The sequence below is a fragment of the Panthera tigris genome, chromosome D2 (assembly GCF_018350195.1).
Source record: "Panthera tigris isolate Pti1 chromosome D2, P.tigris_Pti1_mat1.1, whole genome shotgun sequence".
Classification (NCBI taxonomy): domain Eukaryota; kingdom Metazoa; phylum Chordata; class Mammalia; order Carnivora; family Felidae; genus Panthera; species Panthera tigris.
The window spans coordinates 64012529-64030218 of record NC_056670.1 but is presented as its reverse complement, the minus strand read 5'-3'; the positions used below and the strand labels follow the sequence as shown (position 1 = coordinate 64030218).

Here is a 17690-nt window from a genome sequence, read left to right as displayed (position 1 = left end):
AGGGAGGGCGCCTGAGTGGCCCAGTTAGTTGAGCGTCCGACTCCAGCTCAGGTCATGATCTCGCAGTTTGTGAGTTCGAGCCCTGTGTCGGGCTCTGTGCTAACAGCTCAGAGCCTGGAGCCTGCTTCGGATTCTGTGTCTCCCTCTCTCTCTGCCCCAACCCACCCGCATTCTGTCTCTGTCTCTCTCAAAAATAAATAAACATTAAAAAAAATTGTAGGGGTGCCTGGGTGGCTCAGTTGGTTAAGCGTCCAACTTCAGCTCAGGTCATGATCTCATGGTTAGTGGGTTCCAGCCCCACATCAGGCTTTGTGCTGACAGCTCAGAGCCTGGAGCCTGCTTCAGATTCTGTGTCTCCTTCTCTCTCTGCCCCTCCCCAGCTCATGCTCTGTTTCTCTCTGTTTCCAAAAATAAATAAATGCTATTTTTTTAATGGTAGTAACTTCATGAATATTTTCTAAGAAAGCTAAATCTAAATTATTTTTTGTGACTAGGATTCTTCTTGAGGGTTCATGTTATGGGTTTTGGTGAGTCCTGGGTAAAGAATACCAAAAACAATCAAGAAAAAATTAGTGATAAATAAACAAAAGCTGCCATTTAGAGATTGCCTATTACATGCCGATCATTGTGTTCAGCACAATGAATGGATTTTATGGATTAATTTCGTTTACAAATGATTCTGTGCTTATTTATTACCTCATTTGATGGTATCAGATTATAGCACAGGAAATACAATCGCACATTTTATTTCGACCACTTCTGTGGAAACTAGTCATGCTGTGTGTCCTTACCTTCTTTGAGTGTGATGGGACACTACCCTCTGAAAGAGATCATAAGGTCTCTGGGAAGGTAGGTGGGGCCATACACTGAATGTGCTTTCTCCATCCATCAAGGAAACTCATTTCAGCTCTTCGAATATAGTAAACACTTAAATAAAGACATACTTTCAAATGCTCTAAAAGTCACTATTTAAGAGATGTTTGCAAAAAGGTAGTGTAAGGATTAAGGATCAAAAGCAAAACCAATGGCACCTTGATTTAATCACTTGCATATTTACTTTCCTGGAATGCTTATTTTTTTAAGTTTTCAGCTTTTTCTTGCACAGCATAGGTGTTGACAGAAAGCCTGGTTTTCATCTGTATATAAGTCAACCTATAAACAGAACTTGAAAAAAATTGCTTTGGAATGTTTTAAAAAATGATACAAGTTGAGAAGTCAAGGCTGTTTCTATCGCATCTTAAATACATCTCTGCGTGTTGTATTTTTTTAACATTACTTTTTTTTTTTTTTTGGCCTTGACAGCAGCAGTCACTTTTTAAAATTTTATTATTATTTTTTAATATAATTTATTGTCAAATTGGCTAATATACAGTTTCGGGGTTGGTTTTCGGGGTTGATCACGTGGTTCATTGCTTACATACAACACCCAGTGCTCATCCCAACAAGTGCCCTCCTCAATGCCCATCCCCCATTTTCCCCTCTCCCCGACCCCTCCATCAACCCTCAGTTTGTTCTCTCTACTTATGAGTCTCTTATGGTTTGCCTCCCTCCCTCTCTGTACCTTTGTTTCCCGCTCCCCTTCCCCCATGGTCTTCTGTTAAATTTCTCAAGTTCCACATATGAGTGAAAACATATGATACCTGTTTTTCTCTGACTGATTTATTTCACTCAGCATAATACCTTCCAGTTCCATCCACACAGCTGCAAATGGCGTGACTTCATTCTTTCTCATTCCCAAGTATTATTCCGTTGTATATATAAACCACATCTTCTTTATCCATTCTTCAGTTGATGGACATTTAGGCTCTTTCTATAATTTGGATATTGTAACAGCAATCACTTTATTATTAGCATAGGCTGGCACTTTTCTCTGAAGATTTGATTTGTTTAAATATTTTTATTGTTCTCCTTTTCTTATAAAACCAAGATTCATAATCTTTTGCTTTTTATTTTTTGCCTTTGATATGCTTTTCCAAAGCATGTTGCTCAGAACACTAATTTAATTAGCTATCTTTCAAGAATGAATCCTGTAATCAAATATGTTTGGAAAATGCTTCATGGAATATGCATTTAAGAGGTTCACAGTATATATTAAACTAGAAAAATAGATACATGTGTGTGAGAATAATAAAATTTATATGTTCTGAAGCAAAGGAACATTAAATTTTGCCTAATAAAGCATTTCCTATTTTTTTTTTTTTTATCTTGGATAACACTCCTCTCCCTCATAGCTAGGAATGATACTTAAAATATTTACCAGCCAGTATATTGGCTCACCAGCCAGCCTTCTGCTCAACTGTCTGTCTCTCGTCCGTTCTTTCAGAGCCCAGGTCCCTAGGGGGCTGCAGTCCCCACTGTTGACCATGTTAGGATAACTGTAAGCATCTGTTAGCTACGAAGGAGAGTTTGCAAATGGGCACTAGGAATTGCTTTCCAGGGTGCAGTGCCTTCTCCAAGGTCACTGTCTCCTCCACCAGGGCTCAGTCTGATTGGCATGAGCACTAGCCAATCAGAGCAGGTGCTCATCTTAGCGCTGAGCAAGTTTCTTGAGGACCTCTGCTGTGCCAGCTTTCAATCTTTTGGTTGCTGGACTGTGAGGAAATCTAGGAGGCCTCCAAGGGAGAGTCCATGTGGTAAGGCTGTCAGAAGTGCTACTCAGAGAACTTAGTGCAGTAACTATTTACTAATTGGTTTGGAAATAGTAAATATTTTTATTTATGTACCCTTGAACCAATCTATCCTGGCTGATTGTTAGTTTTACCCAGGACACATGTAACACTCCATCTAATTCTAGTTCTGTGGGACAACCTTGAACACCTGCTAGTATGTCCTGTTTTGTGGGTGTAGAAATGCGTCATTTTTTTCCCTCTCTCCATCTATCAGTTATTATGATGTCATAATGCCTAAACATGCAGCTCTGCTGAAATTGAGAATTAACAAATTTTTATTCACTTTCTGAGCTTTGAAAAATCAAGGGGCAAGAGATGGCATTAAACAGTAATGGCAGATACCTTGAAGGATCTGTACTGCTGATGTTATAATAAAAAGAAAATATCCAATAACATACTGTAAACTCTCTGAAAAAAAGTTACCAATGTTTATGTAAGCTAGTAACTCTATTATTGTCATTACATTGAGATTCAGCTAAACACACACACACACACACACACACACAGACACACACACACACACACACGAGTGAGTCCATGTAGTGTCCTTAAGGGATCATCCTCATTTGCCCTGTAAAGTATACTTTTTGAATGTAAACATATTCATTGAATATCTTAAGGGTTGAGTTGGTAAAAATGATGAGAAACTCATTATTGCCCCTCTATAGATTTGTTCCTACTTCTCTGGCCTCCATTTCCATTATCCCACCAGTAAAACTGAACCATTCCCTCATCTCCAACATTGTCCTACTGATGTCCACCTATGGCTAGGCAGCACCTGTCAGTGTAGCACACCCTGTCCCCCGGCATAGCCACCCGCATGATAGATTTTGCATCTATTTGTTTGTTCTTGTGAGTATTGTTCAAAATAATGATTAGAAGAAGTAATCTGAAGAAAGGAGCTAGAGAAAGGCTAGTGAAATTTTAGAGACAAGAAAGTCGTAAGAAAGAGATGACGTTGATCTAGTAAGGCCTGGTTAGGATTGGTGGGGGGGGGGGGGGATACACCAAACACCAACATTGGGCAAGTGGAGAAAACAGTCTTAGAAGTTTTTGAGAGAGCTGGAGGAAATTTCATATCAGCTTGAGTTTGAGGGGAAAAAGATGAATATGGAAGGAAGATCTAAAGAAGTGTGCTGTAGTTCATGGATAAGATCTGTGAAAGCTTTGATTGCTCTTCAAATATTCTTGGCTATCAAGCCAATGTTTGTTTGATTGGGCTAGAGAACAGGCTGGTCCAGAAGAAAGCCAGTTATTTATTTGGGTAACACAAGGTGCCTTCTAGTTCATCATGCTCTGATTACTTCCCTTTCCTAAAGCTCTACCCATTTTCCATTTTCAAGTGCATTAGTTCTTCCAAGAAACTTTACATAATACCCCAATCTTCACTGATTTGGAGCTTCATCTAAACTCTGTAAAGTGTTGACTATTAGAGAATTGTATTTAATTATTATATAATATTTATAATTTATAATATAAAGTATATAGTTTGTTATATAGTAATATATCTATAATGTTTATTTATAGATAATTATTAGATAGGTATGACAGATAATTATAGATATACATTATAATGTTTCTATGATAATTATAGATATTTTATTATATAAAAAATTATGATTTATATTATGAATTATAAATATTATATAATAAATTATATAAGATTATAGATAATATTTATATTAAAATATAGTATATAGTTATATACATGCATTTATATTTGTGTGTGTGTATATATATATATATATATATATATATATATATATATAGTTTATATGTGTATAAATTTTAGGGATAAAATGCCCTGGATCCCCAGCCAGAATAAATTGTTAATTCCTTAATTCCAAGATCATGTATACAGCTTTCTTGCTCCAGTGCCTGGTCCAGGGTGGGTTCTTAATGTGTGATGATGCGGCTGTTAACACAAACGCCTTCTATGTAGTCTTCATGACCTGTAGGGATTTGTATCTTCTATTAATATCAAAGATTAATTAAAATAGTTACATTTCTATGTGTCCAATTACACCAACTTTATTTTCTAAGCCTTGTTAATTCTTTTTTAAAAAATGTTTATTTATGTATTTTGAGAGGGAAAGAGAGCGTGCACGAGCAGGGGAGGGGCAGAAAGAGAGGAAGAGAGAGAATTCTAAGGAGGCTCCATGCTGTCAGGAGCTTGATCTCACAAACAGTGAGATCATAACCTGAGCTGAAATGAAGTGTCGGATGCTCAACTGACTAAGGCACCCAGGCACCCCTAAGCCTTGTTAATTCTTGTCTGTAACATTGAAGTTAACACATGATAACCTTATATTTCTGCCTCTCAAATAAAGTTGTTAGATTTTGAGAATGGGGCAATGTATTGCACCCTGGTACATAGCACAGGTTTGGTACATTTTAGTTCTACAAATGTGAATGAATGAATGAATGAATGAATGAATGAATGAATTGGGAATCTCCTATATGTAAAAAGAAGGCAAAGAGGAAATTACGTTTCCTTCATTTTAAACAAAGAAACAAACAAACTGTGGTTTAATAGAAGTAATGCGGGACTTAGGGCCAGAACACCTGGATTCAAATACTAGCTGGCAATTTGTCAGCTGTTTTCTTTGAATAGGTCACTTAAATTCTGTCAACCTCTTACTTGAAATAGAGATAATATTCCCTCCTGCATGCGGTTGTAATGATCTAATAAGATTACAATTCTGAAATATGTAATAAACTTTGATAGAGAAGGTGATTAAAGCCTATTGATTCAGTCAGAATTAATAAGTTATTGACCAAGGGCTAGATAAAGATGAGAGAATCTCCAAAATAGATAGGGTCAGTGCCAAGAAGTAATGTCCTCCCAGCTGAAGGTTGCTTAACAGCAGAAAAGGCCACCAAATAAGATTGTGAAATTTCACTTATTATTAAGATGTTTTCTTACTCTTAAATAACAGGAAAAGACTGAATGACCTTTGAAGGGACTGATCCACCATATATTCTATGACTCATGAAAGGAAACACGATTCGTAGATAAATCATGAGAACCTGCTTTTCCACGGTGCCAGACATAAAGCAAAAGTTTGAAAATGTCAAATCTGCCAAAACTCTTCATTTATGTGGTCAATTCAAGAGACACTCTCATCTCTTAATCTTTAAAAACCAACCACATATTTTATGCAGAGTACGTACATTAAGGAGCAGTAAAGAGATGGAGTTTTAATTTTTACCAATTCAATTTAAATGCAAATGTTAACCACTCACATGATGCCACTGTGTACATAATTAAGCATCATTATATACTACATGAATCATCTAGAAACCTCCTGAGAGCCATTCTACTATGTAAAACATGCATTATACTGACAAGCGGCCAAGTGATATATACTTCTGTCCTCATTAATGCTCCTTTTGAATTATAGGTCAACTGATTATGGAACAACCTATGAGAAGCTGAATGATAAAGTTGGGTTGAAAACAATTTTAAGCTATCTCTACGTGTGTCCTACCAACAAGCGTAAGGTAAGATATGTATATTCGGTGCACTGTTTCTTCATGACGTGACTTGTATCTTGGTTGGCTAGCCTCTCTAGCTAGCTAAAAATCCATGATTTTACAATTAATCTGGGAGGAGAGGTGTAAAGATGAGTTGATGGATGTTAAGGGGGTAAAATGTCTGACTTCTCATAATTCCCAGAGCAACAGCTGTGAATGTAGGAGGGTGAGAGGTAGGCATATCATTACCATTTCTGAAAGGCAGCTCCAAGGAATCCTTGAGTGGATACTGCTGACTCTCTTGCAAGAGCTCCGACCAGTCACGAGAATCAGAAGCAGCCTTGACAAGATAGAAAAAGAGGTGGGGTCTTCCTTTGAAGTGCCCCTGTTTTCCCCTGACGTGAGTAAATTACACAGAATTGAAGTGAATGTGTCCTCTGGTAGCAGGTTGGGCATTTAATTTCTAAAGTGTGTTCAGCCTGCATACAAATGTCAGAATGGAGGCCCTGCTGGAAGGAACCATGGAGATTGTCATAAACTGCACCCTAATTTTCTAGATGAGAAAAATTAAGGTTCAGTGAAAGGTAATGCTTTGCCCCATTGCAGAGTTATGGGTGCAACAGGAACTAGAATTCAGGTTTCTTGGTTGTCAGCCATACTGTTGCCTCTGCATTTTACTGCTCCTAGTGAGAGGGTTTATCTGCTTTTCCGAAAGAGATGTGACTTTCTCGAAGAAGAAAACATTTGCTTTTAAATGATAAAGACTTATTTGTCTCAGGAGGAGAGAGCGGCACCACATCCATTCTTTGGTGTTTGTAAACTTGCATTGTCAGATTCTGAATTCTGACATACAGTTTCTAAGTGTTGTGCGAACTGCATGAAATAACAGTATCCATCCGGAAATAGAAAATTGTTGTCCATTAATATGTCATAAGCCATATTTTTTTTATGATGGTAGCACTGATATCCAGGTTCTCGCTTTAGATATGTCAATAGTTAAGTGTTAGTGACCTTGGCTAGGTTCTGCGTTTTGTTATCTGAACTATGGGAGGTAGATGAGAACATCTCTCAACCATCATTCCTCAACTCTGGCTGCATATCCAAAGCACTAGTTGATTCCCAAATGTGCAAGCCCTGGTCTTACCCCCATTGCTCTGGATTAGGGCCCAGGTAACTGTACTTTGAGCAAGCTCCCTGGATGCTTCTGGTATGTATCTAGGATTGAGAACCAGTTTTGTCAAGTGTAACATTCCCTCTGGCCCTAAGCATTTCAAGTGCTTCAGTAGAAGCAGTGTAAATAGACTCTGGCGTCATCTGGCTTGAATGCAAACCCAGCTAAACCAGTTAACAAGTGTATAAACTATGGTGATTTACTTAATGTCTCCAAGCAGTGTCATAGAATTTAAAACAGGGGTAATTACAATTCCTGCCTCATATGAATAGTGGTAACTATCATATGAAATGAGGCATTTCAGGTGTTTAGGACAGAACAGTTAAGGCTCTTATCAATGTCTTCTCTTTATTATTTGTTTCTCATCTGCCTCTTCCTCCTTCTTCATATAATTATTAGAAGTCATAGTAGCGACTATCCTCCCTAAATAGAAATGTTCAGTAGACCTTTCTGTAATGATAGCAATGTGCCTTTAATCTGTCCACCACCTGAGACATTAACCACTTGTGGCTATTGAGTATTTGAAATATAGCTGGTGTGACTGAAGAACTGGGTTTTAAATCTAATTTCCCTTTAACTTAAATGTAAAAAACCACCTGTGGCTGATGGCCCCAATACTGAACAGCATGGCTCAGTAATGTCAACGTCACGGATGTAGAGGTGTATGTTGAACATTCCTTCTTCCCCTCACTGGCCAATTACTGGTCCATCATCAGCAATTACATCCAAACAATTTGACCTACTGTATACAGTCCTAAAGTGAACAACTGAACTTATATCCTTTAGTTTTATAATGAGATTTAGTTGTTGGTTAGCTTTGAATCAATTCTTATATCCCCTATTGATTTTTCCTCCACTTTCACGTTTTTAATTAATTTCATTTAAGAGTCAACAATCTGTGGGCATCACAGGATACAAAGAGAAATAAATCACTCTTCCACCCTCAAAGGTCCTGTATTCTAGTAATAAATGGAATGTGACTTTCTGTCATTGAAAGTTCCTTTGACTCTGTTTCCACCTAACAGATGACTTTGGGTGTGACATTTACATGTTCCCCTTTGCAAAGTGATAGACGCAAAAACAAAGGAATTTATAGCTGAAAGAGACCTCAAAATTGTTTTCAGAATTGTTCTAATCTAGTGATACGTCCCTGTTTTACTGATGCTGTTAGAGAGGCATATTATTAAAAAAAAAAAAAAAAAAAAAAAAGATAAGATGCCAACTACTGAGTGTGAGCATAGGATTTTCTGTAGCAGCAGAGCAAGTGGCTCCAACATTGTCGGCAGGAGCAGAGCTTGAAAAAGGAGCCTCTCAAGCCCAGGTGTGGCTCCTAAGGTGGGAAGGGAAGCTTAGAGGGAACACAGCCAGGAGCCCTGCCCTCCGATCCACTCACGTCCCTCGGTGTGCAGCATCAGCCGCTGCACACTTAGTCTGTTGTTATCTGCAAGACTGTGAAAAGTCACCGGCCATGGCATTTAGCTAAAATTAAAACTTGGCAGACCCTATTTCCAGAGAAAGAGAATGCATTGTCCGTGACTGAGAGAACAGCTTTCTCCGGGCCTCTTACCTTCTAGAAGCAGAGGCGGGCCTGCACTGTTTCATTCACACCGTTTAAGGGTGAACCTGAGCCGAAGGATCTTTTCCTGTACAGATAAATGAGGCCTTCAGGGTCACTTTCTGAGACGCTGATAGATTTAAGAAATATTGGAGGACGATGAAGGTCTTTACAATGGTGCAGAAATCAATAATGTTGACATAGCAGTATATTTGTGTACAGTTTCTCTACTTATGAGGTGAATTTATCACCATGAAATATGTATTCCCCCCCCACCAAAAGGGACATACTCCAACCAAAGACATAGTACCTGCACAACATTTTAAAGTGTGAATGTATTTCCCCCAATCAATGAGAGTTTACATTTTTTTAAAAAGGTGAAGAAAGAAGAAGAAATAAAGAAATATCAGACTCAATTAATTATGCAGGACAAAAGCATTCAAGTTCGCTCCAATTCTCCTCGGACTTCTGCGTCCTCCAGTATAAAGGCAGACTCCTTTGTAGGGTTGTATTAATTCTTTTCCGTCTCTAGGGTGCCATCGAGCAAGTTAACATCTTTTGTACCAGATATGTCTCTCTGCTTTTCACATCAGTGGGAGCAACTGGAATAAAACCGACATCAGGGTAACTGCCTTGCATTCCCAGAAACCTGTTTTTGCCTTCACATCCTTATTGCTATTTTTAGCTGCTTGGGAGGACGAGCACAGTTCTTCAATCAACGTGGCTCCAACAGCGGGCATGACACCCTCGCTTTGCAGACAGCTTGTTAGGGGCATTCCTGGGATCAGAGTCCAGAACAAAACAGGCCCTTATTTACAGTTTAAATTAATGATCATCCATTGGCTGTTTCTCTGCAAGCCTGCTGTAAATGACAGCAGCTTTCCTTGGATACATCTGTTACAGTAAAAACTGTAATCTCATCATAGGGCAGTCTAGGAAATCTTGACTAAGAGACCTAGAAAGCCTGCTCCCAGGTATTGTCCTAACTCATGCATACCCTCTTTCAAAGGAGCCCTGCACCTAGTAGATGAAATAGGCCCAGAAGAATAAGGATAAGTGGATCCTGGTGCCGGAGGAGAGGCAGGCTAGCTGTCTATCACCACGTCTCCAGAGGAGGGCGCTCCCCAACCCAGCCCATGATAAATCCCAAGGCTTGTTGGTGTCGGCAACGGTTTATTGGCTACATACATGTAATCGTCTATGGGAAAGGATGATTTAACATGCACCTGAAATGAGCAGCTAGGATGTGGAGGGTGATGGAAAGAACTAATACAAATGTAACAAAGAAAAAACAAAATCGATGCTGAAATCTTAGTCTCAATCTTAAATTCTCACTGAGTTTATTGGTATTCTGCCTAAAAAGAAAACTTCTTTAAACTCTGTGTGTGTCTATCAGCAATACCTTTCCCATCACCCCCAACCAGCCTTAGCTGCTCTCCCTTCATGAGGTGTTGTATAACATCTTCGAGGATTAAAGAATACAAAATCCCAAGTGGAATTCATTGAGAGGAAAAATAAGAAAAAAAGGTGTTTGGTTTTGTTTTTTAACCTGGAACATACAGTTCATTTCATTGTTATATCCTTGTCCTCTCCATGCACTTTGTTCTCAGCAAAGAAGAAACCTAGAGAGTATTTGCTCTTTATATTTCCCGTGCCCCCCCACACCCCAGTTTCTTCTCCTTTCTGTGTTATCACCACTTAATTAATACTATTCCTGCTGAGAGAGCCTTCCAAGACTTTCATCCTATAAATAGGACCCCAGCTCCTCAGACGCATTGATCATTTTTGCGGGTCTCTTGGTATATGCCAGCATTAAACACTGTTTGCATTTTCTCCAGATGTTAGGTTTTAATTACCTTACTGTACGTGGCACTTTCTAAATAAGCGTTTGGTTATTGACTCCTTATCTTTTCTCTTTATATCCAGGGCATGCTTAATTCCTCTTGACATTTCCTTGGGAGGGGTGTGTGTGTGTTATGGATATAGATAGGTATAGATATAGACATAGACATAGACATAGACATAGACATAGACATAGACATAGACATAGACATAGATATAGATATAGATTAGATATAGATATAGATGTCATGCATGTGACTTCTGGGGACAGAGAAAAGATGCAGTTGATAATATCTGCCAGCTTCTCTTAGGAAAAAATATGGAATCATTGAATCAGAGCCTAAAAGTTGTTAGAGGTATTCAGATTCTGCTTTCTCATTTAACAGATATGGATACTGAGTCCCTAGAATTTAGTGACTTGCCTGAGGTCACATGCAACTCAAGTGAGAATCTAAGATCATTAATTAGACCTTTAAGGTAAATGTCAAATATCCTCTGTTCCACAAAATCTAATCAATTCCATTAAAGAAATGTTCTCACTCCTTTTTTTTCTTTCTTTTTTTTTTTCTTTTCCAGGCATCTGCTTCTCTTTTCTAGCACTTTTCTGTCACTCCTGAGTAGTTGGTCTTGACCCTGTCTAATGCCCCATTTAGAATGAAAGGCCATAGAGAGGATAAAGTACCTTCATCAGCTTCCTAGGTTGTAACAGGCCGAGCGCAGCATCCTGGCGTATGGTAGATGTCCAACACATGGCTGAGGATTTGAACCAAACTTAGGTTGGCTTTTGGGCTCCTCAGCTGGAACTTGAAAAGCAAAGGACATTGTAAAACCAGCTTTCACTCGTTTTTTTTTTTTTCTCTAATTATGAAATTAATTCTTTCAAGTGAATAAATAAGGATAGTAAAAATCCCTGTAGGTTTTAGTTATTTCTAGGCCAAAATGTATAATTTTATCTTTTCTAGCCAAGAAGGGCATGATTAATATTTAAAATGCCAGGACTTTGCATAGCACTCCCTCAACATTATCTGGCGAGGCCAAGGGGAACCAGTTTATTGTATAATACATCAAAGGGGGAACATGACATTTCCCTTGGCAGATACTCAGCAGTTGCTCATTCCGCCCTAACTCTTTTATCTGTCCCTTTGTACACAAGATCATGCATTTGCCTCTAATCTTTTAAAAATAACATATATTTCATTCATGAAGAAGTGCAGCCCATGAACTCAGAGACATAGTGGAAGTGGCATTTTCCAAACTTCCCTATGCTTAACCCGGGCAATGATGGCTAAAGGGAGAGATCATCTCCTCTGATCCTTCCTGGGAACAGTTGAGTGCATGGGCTGTTTCAGTCCATCAATCTCTGTTCTGTTCTCTTCTTGAGCATTCAGAAAGAAAATCAAGTGCAAGAAAACATGCTGCATGTACATTTCCCGCCCCCTCTGGGTGATTTTCCAAGAGTCATCCAAGCCATTGGGTTTCAGACAAGCTACAGAATACTAAGTGCAAAGTGCTCTGTTTGAAACAAGCAGGGTGCCAGGAGCTGGGCCCGCGAGCAAACCCTCTCAGTACCCCAAGGTGGCCCTGGGGAGCCCCCTGGGACTCCTGGGCTCCATAGAGCAGAGTTGGGGAAAAAAACACTCATCTATCTAGGCCATCCATCCTCTGTATACTAAACTACAGCTGAAACAGCCATGTACCTTGTACCATTTTATATGAATCAAAGCACCCATGATAACATTTATAAATAAATAAATATGAATAAAACCATAATCTTTTTGATTTCAGCACATTATGTTTATAGTAGCACCTAGCTGATTTTTATTAAACCTTATCTGTGTCTAACACTAATGTAAAAAAACATAGCAAGTTAATAATACACCAATTTTCTCAGAACTGATCCAGTTAAGTAGTATATTACTGTTTTATTTCATGTAGTATTAAGTATTGCTAAGTACTTTTTTACTGGAAAGAAGCTTCTTGCATAATTAACATCATATATTTCTTATTCCTCATTTGTAAGATGTGTCTATCACATACAATAAACATCTAATACATTAAATATTAATCATGAGTTGCCAATTTAAAAAGTTATATGTGTATGAGGATCAAGTTTACAAAACATTGCTTTCAAAATTCAGTTTATTATGATTTTTTTTTAATTTTTTTTAATGTTTATTTATTTTTGAGACAGGGAGAGACAGAGCATGAACGGGGGAGGGTCAGAGAGAGAGGGAGACACAGACTCTGAAACAGGCTCCAGGCTCTGAGCCGTCAGCCCAGAGCCCGACGCGGGGCTTGAACTCACGGACCGCGAGATCATGACCTGAGCCGAAGTCGGACGCTTAACCGACTGAGCCACCCAGGCGCCCCTGTGATTATTTTTTAAAAAATACACAGATAGCTAGCTAGCTAAATAGGTAGGTAGAAAGATGATAGATCCACAGATCAACCTTTTCTAAGTTTAGATAATGCTTTCTAGTTGGCATCAGGTGGTGTTTCTTTATCACACTGAGGAAAAAATTAGAACTCTATGTTTTGGTTTTGTTCTTTTTAACAAATGAATCTGATCAGGATGGATCTAGTGTGCATTGGTCTCCAAATATGATGAAGTAAGACTGGCCCGGAGATTGCGTTTTTCTTGTACCACTGACTGGCTCTGAAAAGGTAGGTTGCTTTTGTGGCCAGGTGAGCAGAAGTTTTCAAAAAGGGAAAGAAGCCTGTATCAGACACTGATCATTCTTCAAATACACATAATAGACCCCCTGCTCAGCCTTCTTTGGGGATCAGATTTTTTTTTTAATTTAGCTATCTGTCTTTTTTTTTTTAATTTATTTTTGCCTCATCATCTGTCCTTATTAGAACTTGTATTCTCTGAAGTCTGGCTGGCCTAATGTTAAATGCCCATCCATTACCCTTTTATGAAGGTCAAATGCATCATTTCAGGTTGGTTCCAAGTTATGCTCTGCTGTGGAAAATGGTCAGAGGTCTTTTCAACATTCTGGTCTGTTTGCTTCCAGCATACTCCCTGTGGCTTCTCAGAGGTTTCCATCATCCGGTGTTTGACATACTGTATCTAGAACATTTGTTTCTAGTGAATAGCCCGAGCTGCTCTCATGATGGATGGAGATGAATGCCGGCCGCTACAGGAAATTGCCATATTTACTAGGGTGGGGATGTTTCACTCCAATATATCAGATCTGCCTCAAGCTTTCTCTTGGTGCTGTCAGGAAAAACAAAGTCAATGTCAATGAGCCTTTAATAAAACCACTTTCTCCCCCCTTGGAGAAATTAAGAGAATACCACCAGCCTCAGAGGCTAAATCGCTTCCATTTAAACATTCCTTCTTCTGACCTGACCTTTCTCTTAACCAAATCTTTTTCTGTTGGTTTTGTTCCTCTGTTCTAGGCATCCACCTCCCATTTTACTGGGTCCCTAACTGCCCGTGTACTTCTCATTCCCTAACCTTCCAAGTCAACTACTGAAAATAACTTATGCAGAAAAAATACTGTAATTTGTAGGTAACAGGATGGGCTTAGATCTTCGGAGGTAAAAAGGCCTGCACTATGGGATATACATTTTGATGACCGGGAGAGAGAAATCTCTCCTTCTGGCTTCCTGGGGCTGTGTGTGTGCGTGTGCGCAGGTGCGTTTGGGGACTAGAATACTAAGTATTTCCTTGCCTGGCAACTGGCACCCCGGAATGAGCATTCCTGTAGTGAAGAAGAGGATAATGTGGATGAATCCAAAAACTAGAGTCAGAAAAAATGAAACCTCCGGATACACAGTCTTTCACAGATAAAAGAAGAGGTGTAGGAGGAAAGGCACAGATGTCAACCCAAGAGAGAAGGTGGCAGAGACGACTGCACAGCATTTAAAGTAACAAAGCATTGATGAGAGAAAGCTAATACAAAGCGCACAGTGAAGGCATAAGTTAGAAGAAAAAAATATAATAAAACTATAAATGTTTTCAACAGTAGATTAAGAATCTCTTGAGATCTCTCAGAGAGAGGAAGGCTAATTTACTGGGAACTTATTAAGACTTTCCAAGGGAGTACAATTTACCCTTATCTCTCTGTTCTTCCTGAGTGCTTTCAAAGGGGTAAAGGATGTTGATGGCTGTGGCCGAAATTGGTTTTGCCAGAAGGGAAAACACAATTATGACTCAAGTGTGGGGGGAGTAGGAGGCCTCGATCAGCTCCCCAGCTCCCCAGCGGCAGATTCAAATATCACTGCTGCCGCCCACAACTTAATGATTTTTTGTCCTTTTAATGCCTCCTCTCTTAGCTGCTCCCCATCCCTCTGTGTCATGGCCTCTTCTATTTACATGGACACCTTGTGATTTCTGCACTTGTCAGGTGTTCCAGCTCAGCCCCTATTTACAGTCACGGTGGAGCTACATTTTGTCATTTGAAGGTGGTCACTGTAAATTTTTGCCTTGTGGAATCGTTAGTTGTGGTATAATGGTTCATGTAATGGACCCTGGAGCCAGTCTGCCTGGCTTTAAATTCCAGCCAAGCCACATACTAGTTGTATGCCCTTAGACAAAGCTTTATTTGTTGGTGTGTGTGTTATTAACCTCTCTGTGATAGTTTCCTCATGTCTAAAATAAAATAGAATGATGCGTCAATATCATAAGGCAGTTGTGAGAAGAATCAAAAACAGGCAAAGAAGAACCGTGCCTGACACATAGCAAGTGTTCAATAAATGTTAGTCTCATTGTGACCACTATTATCGCTTTCAAATGACATGGCATTGCCTACGCTGTCATTTGTCAACTCAACCAAAATTATTAAATGTCTATTTTGTGCCAGATCTTTTTAAGAGCTAGGAAGTACAATAAATATATAAGACATTGTCCTTTCTCTTAAGGATCGTGCAGTCCGGTGGAAGAGATGAATGTATAAACAGTCAACTACAGTACAGAACTTACGTATCCTAATAGCTGTGTACACAGAACTCTGTCTTTGGGGATTCAATGAAGGCTTCACAGAGAAGCAAATATTTGTCAAAGGAGAAGGGAGAAAGATGAAAACTGTCTTTCATTGTATGTCTTGAGAGAAACCAGTGTTCATAGACCACAGTGCATACATATAGCTTTGATTGGTTTGCAGATTTTAAATGAATAAGCATGTGCCTATTTTGACTCTTAAACATGCTCATTTCCATTTCCATTTCCATCTGACTATATTGACTAATTAGACCAAAAAAATGCTTTCATGACCCAACTGAATTTTAATTCTAAAATAATAACACAATGTCTTTTCAATTGTTATAAACCTTTTTCCTGTCTTGCTTATGAAATCAGTAAATGGCCAGTGGTGACATTATTAAGATTGAATTAATAAAAGTAAATTTTACCTTATTGTAGTTGATCAATACTGATATATTCAGCATTTATCTTAACTACTTGTCATTCAGAACTACTGATGAGATTTGGAGGTACAATTTTAAGAAATCAATTTACACATTTTATTGAACACTTGGCTTATGCCCAGGTCCTTGCAAGCATGTTGGTGAATGTTAAAAAAAAAAAAAAAAAAAAAAAGAAGTGTGAACCTTGCATTGCCCTTATGGAATTTACCATCCTGCTGCAGGGATGCAATTAAAGAACAGTGCGAGTCAGAAGATGATGGATTGCATGGTACAAATGACAAAGGCTCTAAGAGTTTAGAGAGGAATGTAGTCTGGGATTGTCAGGAAAACAGCATAAGAGGGGCTTAAATTGCTCAGTGAAGCAGACTGGTATGATGCAGGGTCCTGACATTTACAACAGAAAAATGTAATTGAGTTGAACCAACATTATTTAGTGCTAGGTGGTGGAGATACACACGTGCATAAAACAGGGCACTGTCTGCAAAAATGGAGATTGAGGGGAGAGGTATGTAGGTAGAGATGAACGTGGGTTTACATTGGCACAGGTACTACACCTTTTATTTCCTGAAATCTTAATAACTGGATAATATAAATTACGCATCCTACTCTTTTGCATTCTAAAAGTGCTCCTCAAAGTGGTCCTTTGCTTATCTGAATTGTGGATTTCGAAAATATAGTGTCTTTAAATGTATCGAATGCTTAGGAGAGCACCCAGGTTAAGGCAGTAGGTGACTGTCAGGGATGACAGGGAAGTGAGAAGTATCGAGTGAAACAGTGCAGTAAGAGAACCAGTGTAGCATTTGTAGGGGGTTGGGAGGGCGATCCCCTTCCCACTGAACACTTCTGGTGTTCATCTTTTCTGGGGACAGGAACTCATCCTTTCCCCTACTACTGCTAAGAGGGATGCGGTTTTCTCTCGAGAGAGGGAAGAGTTACAACTTCTTAGCAAAATGCTGGTGTTCTCTTTCAGCAAACCCAAATTTCACTCGGATGAAGTAGCTTTAGGAGCTAAGCCCAACCAGCTTGACTCAAGTATCGGTAGAGTTTGAATTTCAGAGGATGTCCGGGAAGACAGCCGAACGTCTGCTGAGGAAAAAGATGTTGGTCTTAGGAAGGCACTTGTCTGATAGGGGAAGCAGTCTGCTTTATTTTGAATTTATGTTATGTGGTATGTTTGTGTGTCTCTGCCCCTTATGCTTTATTAATTCACTATTTCACCGACAGACTCACATATTTTCTCCGACAGCTAATGCTGTCTTTGTTCCTTGGGCCCAACGCCTTTGTGCTTCCATGTGGAAGTGTGTTACTGACATTTACAAACTCCCACAGAGGACTCAGTCAGTTACCACCATAGATATCCATTGTTCCAAGAGAGCTGACCTTTACCCCCAGGCACCAATTAAAATCTACTGCTACTCACCCCTGCAGTGCTTGCCGTAATTCTGGCTGACTGCCCAGTGTAACTGTTAGGATGCCTTCTTCTTTAGTGCCAGCTTCTTCTTTTTCTTCCCCAAACAAGAAGAGAATGGCCTGCAAATGGAAACGCATGCTTCTTCTGGAAGAAAAAAGAGGCAGACCACCAGAGCGGACAGCAGTTTTCAAT

At 39.2% G+C, this 17690-nt stretch overlaps 1 protein-coding gene across 5 annotated transcripts in view; it reads left to right on the top strand.

The window, feature by feature from the left end:
• SORCS1 (sortilin related VPS10 domain containing receptor 1) overlaps positions 1 to 17690 on the top strand; it is a 501774-nt gene that overhangs the window by 260570 nt on the left and 223514 nt on the right. For all 5 annotated transcript variants that reach the window (XM_042960645.1, XM_042960644.1, XM_042960643.1 and 2 more), the window contains exon 3: positions 6074 to 6173. In XM_042960645.1, coding sequence (XP_042816579.1) covers positions 6074 to 6173 — 100 coding nt within the window. The remainder of the gene's footprint in view (positions 1 to 6073; positions 6174 to 17690) is intronic.